The sequence below is a fragment of the Lactuca sativa genome, chromosome 7 (assembly GCF_002870075.4).
Source record: "Lactuca sativa cultivar Salinas chromosome 7, Lsat_Salinas_v11, whole genome shotgun sequence".
NCBI lineage: Eukaryota > Viridiplantae > Streptophyta > Magnoliopsida > Asterales > Asteraceae > Lactuca > Lactuca sativa.
This window is the reverse complement of record NC_056629.2, coordinates 196,561,435-196,569,395: the sequence shown is the minus strand read 5'-3', so window position 1 is coordinate 196,569,395 and position 7,961 is coordinate 196,561,435. Positions and strand designations below refer to the sequence as shown.

General features: G+C 38.3%; 2 protein-coding genes across 2 annotated transcripts; both read left to right on the top strand.

Annotated features, from left to right (window-relative positions):
* The first annotated feature begins 271 nt into the window (after positions 1-271).
* On the top strand, positions 272-1,020 carry LOC128127403 (tryptophan synthase beta chain 1-like). The gene is made up of 3 exons (XM_052765888.1): positions 272-600; positions 682-747; positions 876-1,020. Exons 1-3 carry the CDS (start codon positions 272-274, stop codon positions 1,018-1,020), a joined length of 540 nt encoding a protein of 179 aa, XP_052621848.1.
* A 5,363-nt stretch (positions 1,021-6,383) lies between these two features.
* On the top strand, positions 6,384-7,130 carry LOC111877274 (tryptophan synthase beta chain 1-like). The gene is made up of 3 exons (XM_023873796.1): positions 6,384-6,712; positions 6,794-6,859; positions 6,986-7,130. Exons 1-3 carry the CDS (start codon positions 6,384-6,386, stop codon positions 7,128-7,130), a joined length of 540 nt encoding a protein of 179 aa, XP_023729564.1.
* The last annotated feature ends 831 nt before the right edge of the window (positions 7,131-7,961 follow it).

Below are 7,961 nucleotides of genomic sequence, written 5' to 3'. Positions count from 1 at the left end.
TTTTTTTAGTGTGGAATAAATCAAACCATGTGTTTGAAAGTCCTGGTCATAAGCTTAGTGGAGGTAGTTCCTATTTTTATGTAATTTCCTTTGTTTAAATAACTTAGTTATGTGTACGTGATTATGCATCACTTTCTCTGTTTTCAAGTTCAATAAGAAAAGCCTCAAAAGCTTTGGCATACTTTCTTCCATGTTTCATCTCTGTTTGAATATTGTCTTTTGTGGTTCGTGAAAAACTAACACGATTCTGGGACCGCACCCGTACCCCATTATGGTTAGCGATTTCCACAAGGTTATTGGAAAGGAAATAAGGGAGCAATCACTCGAAATGTGGGTTGGCAAACCGGATGTCATCCTTGCTTACGTCGGAGGAGGATCACTTGCCATTGGCATGTTTCATGAGTTTCTTCAAGATCCGGAAGTCAAACATATCGGGGTGCAAATTTCAGGTCGATTTAAACATAAGCATCATGGAAATTTCTGGAAAGATTTATCAACTTTGAAAGACGGGGAGCCGGGGTTGATTCATGGAGCACTTACGTATATCTTAATGGATGATGAGGACAATTACATTCATGATATTCAAATTTCGGATCCCAGGTAAATTTGGGTTTGTTTATTTCCCCCCTTGATCTTTGACATATGTGATGTTTAATCTATTATGTTTAAAGTTTAAAATAGGCTCAACTTATCCCGGAGTGGGTTCAGAACATTGCTTCTTAAAAGACATAGGGAGGGTGGAGTACGGTATCACCAATGATTCAGAAGACTAGGATGGTACAAATTTTGTGCTTTTTACTTATTTATTTACTTATTTATATTTACTGGTAGTTGTTATTTTTTTTTTTTTTTTGTGTATTCACAACTTATCTTAGAATGTTGAAGGAAGAGAGGATAAAGTTGCATGTAAGGACCGCCCATGTCGTGACTTACTTAAACAAGTTGTGTCCCACCCTAGCTGATGGCTTCAAGATCGTCATTGGCTGCAAGTGGTATCTGTCAACAGATGTGGATGATTAGTATCAGTTTTTTAAAAGGTTTAAATACAAATCAAATTTTGCTTTAAAGACGATAGATGTTTACTTTTGAAATGTTTTTTTGAAGTGGGTTATAGCTACTGTGCTCTAGTTTTTGTTGAAATGGTAGAATATGATGTTTTCTTTTTTAAGTAGTTTGAAAGATATTGGGCTTTGGTTTTAATGTCATCTCTTTCAAAAATCAAGAATAGGGGGGATTTCAAATCTAAGCAATGAAATTGAAATCCACATTTTTAGAAGATTCGTTTTCTTTTAAGTGACATAATTGTCTTTCTTTCATATTTTTAGAAATATCTATTTATTTTATTAAAAAAAAATATATGCCAAGAGATAAGGTGGTATTTTTGTAAAAGCATTATTTAGATTAAGTGGGAGTTGATTTATCAGGAAGCTATTTTTATACTTCCATTGAATAACTAATATATATATATATATATATATATATATATATATATATATATATATATATATATGAGAGAGAGAGAGAGAGAAAGATGTAGGTACCGTTAAAATTAAAAATAAAATAGAGATCTTAAGATTCAACATCAGCCACGTGTTTCACATATGCCGCTTTAACCTTCCGGTGCCCCGGCACGACAAGTGTGTTATAATTATAAATGATTATGTAGTGCCGCCCGTTCCTTTATCCTCGGCCACCATCCCCACAACCGGAACCGGTACCGGCCCGGGAACCGAACTTGGTGGAAAATAGGAACCGAACCGGACTGCTAGTTCTACCGGTTTCGGTTCCTACTGGTTCTTGTCGTGTCTTGAATGTTGGAACCGATCCTCGAGAAATAGCAACATACAGTTCTAGCTTTTGTCGGTTCTACCGGTTCCGGATCCTACCAGTTCTCGGTTCCAAAAATCCACAAGAATATAATCCCGGTCCCGGCCCAATCGGTTCTCTCTGGTTCCGGCTCCGGTTTTGGTCGGTTCTCCGGTCCAAATGCTCATCCCTAGTCATAATCATATATGATTACTCAATCTATGAACAAACATCTATTTATAATCATTTATGATTAGACATATACGTATAAACATGTATAATCATATATGATTATCTCTCTTTTCCATATAATAATTTACAATTAGGCATACTCCCCCGCTATCGGTACGCTGAAACGTTAGAGCGGCAAATGAGAAATTTGTGGCTGAGGCTGAATCTCAAGATCTCTCTATTTTTTAATCTCAAGTGCACCGTCCTATATATATATATATATATATATATATATATATATATATATATATATATATATATATATATATAAAGAGAGAGAAGATTAAATGAGAAAAAATAGAACCTAAGAACAATTATTTTTTAGCTTATAATTATATTTTTAATTTATTATATGTATGTTTACAAATGGTATGATCGGAAATAGATACAAATCGTAGCCCGTTTTAATAAACATAAAATAGGAGTAAAATAGGAGTGTCATGATAGTAAATATTATGAAATCTAAACTCATTTTCTTAAACACATAATATTTTATTCAAAATCAGATCTAGATCTAATCTCTCTATCCTATCAACAAGCTCATTTATTCTTATCCTTAGGGATGAGCATATGGACCGGGGAATCGGCCGGAACCGGTACCGGAATCGGAACCGACACCGGAACCGGAACCCGATGGAACCGGTCGGGTCGGACCGGGATATTGTTTTTGTGTATTTTTGGAACCGGAAACCGGTAGGAACCGGAACTGATATAACCGGAACCGGTAGAACCGGCAAAAACCGGAACCGTATGATGCTATTTTTAGAGGACCGGTTCCAACATTTGAAGACACGACAAGAACCGGTAGGAACCGGGAACCGGTAGAACCGCCGGGCCGGTTCGGTTCTTGATTTTGGCCGAAGCCGGTTCCCGGTTCCGGTTCGGTTCGGGCCGGTTTGGTCCTTTTGCTCGTCCCTACTTATCTTACTTTCTCTAGCCATCTTCGATAGCAAGATTACGACGAACGACACGACCGTTGGCGACATCCTCATTATCATTTCCTCAGGCAAATTCTCCGACTATTTATTGTTTTCAAACTGCTCCTAACCATCTCCAGTATAGACCAATTTCTCCTTTCTACCACCCCGTTCTGTTGTGGAGAATAGGGTGTTGTGACGTGTCGATCGAGCCCGGTCTCGTTACAATACATGGTGAATTGATTTGAGAGGAACTCCCCTCCTCTATCTGTTCTAAATATCTTCATCTTCTCACTTGTCTCTGCTTCAACCATTGTTCTAAAGTTCTTGAATGTCTGAAATGCTTCATCATTTGATTTTACCAGTTACAAGCAACTCATCTACATACACCCATAGCTAGACTCGAGACAGTACGAGTAATACTCGCCCTTGCAAGAACAAACGGATGGCTTGTGCACCATCTAGATGTGAAATCAGCCTTTCTGAATGGCAACTTAGAGCAAAAAGTTTACGTATCTCAACCAGAGGGATTCGAGAAGAGAGGTCAGCTAAACAAAGTGTTTAAACTGAAGAAGGCCCTCTATGGGTTGAAGCAGGCACCTAGAGCCTAGAACGCATGCTTAGATAGATACCTGGAGAATTTGGAATTTGCCAGGTGCTCTCAAGAATACTCGGTGTACACTCGAAACAAAGCCGGTAAAGTCCTAATTATGGTAGTGTCATCTACGTACACTACCATAATTAGGACTTTACCGGCTTTGTTTCGAGTGTACACCGAGTATTCTTGAGAGCACCTGGCAAATTCCAAATTCTCCAGGTATCTATCTAAGCATGCGTTCTAGGCTCTAGGTGCCTGCTTCAACCCATAGAGGGCCTTCTTCAGTTTAAACACTTTGTTTAGCTGACCTCTCTTCTCGAATCCCTCTGGTTGAGATACGTAAACTTTTTGCTCTAAGTTGCCATTCAGAAAGGCTGATTTCACATCTAGATGGTGCACAAGCCATCCGTTTGTTCTTGCAAGGGCGAGTATTACTCGTACTGTCTCGAGTCTAGCTATGGGTGTATGTAGATGAGTTGCTTGTAACTGGTAAAATCAAATGATGAAGCATTTCAGACATTCAAGAACTTTAGAACAATGGTTGAAGCAGAGACAAGTGAGAAGATGAAGATATTTAGAACAGATAGAGGAGGGGAGTTCCTCTCAAATCAATTCACCATGTATTGTAACGAGACCGGGCTCGATCGACACGTCACAACACCCTATTCTCCACAACAGAACGGGGTGGTAGAAAGGAGAAATTGGTCTATACTGGAGATGGTTAGGAGCAGTTTGAAAACAATAAATGTACCAGATGTATTGTGGGGAGAGGCTGTGAGTCACGTTGTTTATGTACTCAACATGGTAAGTATGAAAGTCATAAAAGGCTCTACACCATGTGAAATGTGGATAGGGAGAAATCCACAAGTCGTGCACCTCAAAGTATTTGGTTGTGTCGCTCACATGAGGATAACAAAAGGGTATCTGAAGAAGCTAGATGAAAAAAGTGTTCGACTAGTTCATCTGGGATTTGAAAAAGGATCAAAAGCATATAGGCTGTTGGACCCAGACACCGGGAAGATACATGCGAGTCGAGATGTAGTCTTTGATGAACAACAAGGTTGGATGTGGGAGAATAGCTCGAAGGTTAAAGTGACATTAGGGATAAAGTTCGTTGTCGAAGGTTTTAACCTCGATGATGTTTATGATGAAGAACTCGAGTGTGATCCGGATACACCACAACAAGAAATTGGGTCATCACAAAGTAACGATGAGTGGGCCGAAGACTCTCAACCCATTAATTTCCAAGTTAACTCACAGTCAAGCCCACATAACACGCCTACTAACACATTGAGTACGCCTGATTCACCCGATACTCCAAATGCCCCAATTTCAATCACGTCTTTGAGCACCGCCTCAAGCTCCACGTGTGTTGGTGCCACGAAACGCTACCGACTGTTCATCGAGTTGTACGAGAACATGAAAGAAATTCAACTCCCTCCTGAAGAACTTATGTTGGTATACAATGATGAAGAACCAACATCATATGTCGAAGAAAGTAAGAAAAAGAAATGGATAAAAGCAATGGATGCAGAATTGGCGTCGATTGAAAAGAACAACACCTGGACTTTGGTTGACCTCCTTAAAAATCGCAAGGCCATCAGGTTGAAGTGGGTGTACAAGCTGAAACGAGACCCAACTGGGAAAATCATAAAGTACAAGACAAGGATTGTGGCAAAGGAAGGGGGTATGTTCAAAAGCACAGAATTAACTACGATGAAGTCTTTGCACCGGTGGCCAGAATTGAAACGTTACGTCTCATTTTAGCTTTAGCAGGATCTAATGGATGGTGGGTGCATCACCTTGACGTGAAATCGACGTTTCTTAACGAAGAATTAGAGGAAGAGGTGTACGTCTTACAGCCAGAAGGTTACCAAAAAGAAAGTGAAACAAACAAGGTGTACAAATTGATTAACGCCCTGTACGGCTTAAAGCAAGCCCCAAGGTCCTGGAATGTGTGCCCGGATCGATATCTGAAAAAATTGGATTTTGTACGTTGTGCTCATGAATATTCGGTATACACCAAGAAAAATAATGGTGACATACTGATCGTTGGGGTGTATATAGACGATTTGCTTGTAACTGGCAGTTGCCACAAGTAGGTTCAAGACTTCAAGAGTGATATGAATACCAAGTTTGAGATGAGTGACCTGGATCTCCTATCATATTACTTAGGCATTGGAGTAGGTCAACAGCCACTCTGGCAGCTTGCTAAAGAATATGGTTTCGAAGGCTTCTTGGTGAAATTATAGGGCAATGTGTGTCACCCGTAGAATTGTATGTTGATAATCGTTCATCTCTTGATCTCATGAAGAACCCAATCTTTCATGGTAGGAGCAAGCACATTGATATAAGATCTCACTTCATTCGAGAGTGCATAGAGAATGGGGAAATAACAGTGAGACATGTAAACAGTCAAGAGCAGAAGGCATACATACTCACTAAGACACTGAGAAGAGTAAAACATGAAGATATGTGAAGTCTCGTTGGAATTAAGAAGGTTTGAGCCTGAATTAAGGGGGAAAATATTGAAAAGTAATTCAGAAGCTGTTGCATGTGTTTTTTTTAGTGTGGAATAAATCAAACCATGTGTTTGAAAGTCCTGGTCATAAGCTTAGTGGAGGTAGTTCCTATTTTTATGTAATTTCCTTTGTTTAAATAACTTAGTTATGTGTACGTGATTATGCATCACTTTCTCTGTTTTCAAGTTCAATAAGAAAAGCCTCAAAAGCTTTGGCATACTTTCTTCCATGTTTCATCTCTGTTTGAATATTGTCTTTTGTGGTTCGTGAAAAACTAACACGATTCTGGGACCGCACCCGTACCCCATTATGGTTAGCGATTTCCACAAGGTTATTGGAAAGGAAATAAGGGAGCAATCACTCGAAATGTGGGTTGGCAAACCGGATGTCATCCTTGCTTACGTCGGAGGAGGATCACTTGCCATTGGCATGTTTCATGAGTTTCTTCAAGATCCGGAAGTCAAACATATCGGGGTGCAAATTTCAGGTCGATTTAAACATAAGCATCATGGAAATTTCTGGAAAGATTTATCAACTTTGAAAGACGGGGAGCCGGGGTTGATTCATGGAGCACTTACGTATATCTTAATGGATGATGAGGACAATTACATTCATGATATTCAAATTTCGGATCCCAGGTAAATTTGGGTTTGTTTATTTCCCCCCTTGATCTTTGACATATGTGATGTTTAATCTATTATGTTTAAAGTTTAAAATAGGCTCAACTTATCCCGGAGTGGGTTCAGAACATTGCTTCTTAAAAGACATAGGGAGGGTGGAGTACGGTATCACCAATGATTCAGAAGACTAGGATGGTACAAATTTTGTGCTTTTTACTTATTTATTTACTTATTTATATTTACTGGTAGTTGTTATTTTTTTTTTTTTTGTGTATTCACAACTTATCTTAGAATGTTGAAGGAAGAGAGGATAAAGTTGCATGTAAGGACCGCCCATGTCGTGACTTACTTAAACAAGTTGTGTCCCACCCTAGCTGATGGCTTCAAGATCGTCATTGGCTGCAAGTGGTATCTGTCAACAGATGTGGATGATTAGTATCAGTTTTTTAAAAGGTTTAAATACAAATCAAATTTTGCTTTAAAGACGATAGATGTTTACTTTTGAAATGTTTTTTTGAAGTGGGTTATAGCTACTGTGCTCTAGTTTTTGTTGAAATGGTAGAATATGATGTTTTCTTTTTTAAGTAGTTTGAAAGATATTGGGCTTTGGTTTTAATGTCATCTCTTTCAAAAATCAAGAATAGGGGGGATTTCAAATCTAAGCAATGAAATTGAAATCCACATTTTTAGAAGATTCGTTTTCTTTTAAGTGACATAATTGTCTTTCTTTCATATTTTTAGAAATATCTATTTATTTTATTAAAAAAAAATATATGCCAAGAGATAAGGTGGTATTTTTGTAAAAGCATTATTTAGATTAAGTGGGAGTTGATTTATCAGGAAGCTATTTTTATACTTCCATTGAATAACTAATATATATATATATATATATATATATATATATATATATATATATATATATATATATATATATATATATATATATATATATATATATATATATATATATGAGAGAGAGAGAGAGAGAGAAAGATGTAGGTACCGTTAAAATTAAAAATAAAATAGAGATCTTAAGATTCAACATCAGCCACGTGTTTCACATATGCCGCTTTAACCTTCCGGTGCCCCGGCACAACAAGTGTGTTATAATTATAAATGATTATGTAGTGCCGCCCGTTCCTTTATCCTCGGCCACCATCCCCACAACCGGAACCGGTACCGGCCCGGGAACCGAACTTGGTGGAAAATAGGAACCGAACCGGACTGCTAGTTCTACCGGTTTCGGTTCCTACTGGTTCTTGTCGTG

What these genes read in the sequence shown, in the direction of transcription:
- LOC111877274 (XM_023873796.1), top strand. Translation starts at nt 6,384, where the DNA reads ATGGTTAGCGATTTCCACAAGGTTATTGGAAAGGAAATAAGGGAGCAA. An exon ending in ATTCAAATTTCGGATCCCAG is followed by an intron (nt 6,713 to 6,793) that starts GTAAATTTGGGT and finishes AGTTTAAAATAG; the next exon opens with GCTCAACTTATCCCGGAGTG. An exon ending in CATAGGGAGGGTGGAGTACG is followed by an intron (nt 6,860 to 6,985) that starts GTATCACCAATG and finishes AACTTATCTTAG; the next exon opens with AATGTTGAAGGAAGAGAGGA.
- LOC128127403 (XM_052765888.1), top strand. Translation starts at nt 272, where the DNA reads ATGGTTAGCGATTTCCACAAGGTTATTGGAAAGGAAATAAGGGAGCAA. An exon ending in ATTCAAATTTCGGATCCCAG is followed by an intron (nt 601 to 681) that starts GTAAATTTGGGT and finishes AGTTTAAAATAG; the next exon opens with GCTCAACTTATCCCGGAGTG. An exon ending in CATAGGGAGGGTGGAGTACG is followed by an intron (nt 748 to 875) that starts GTATCACCAATG and finishes AACTTATCTTAG; the next exon opens with AATGTTGAAGGAAGAGAGGA.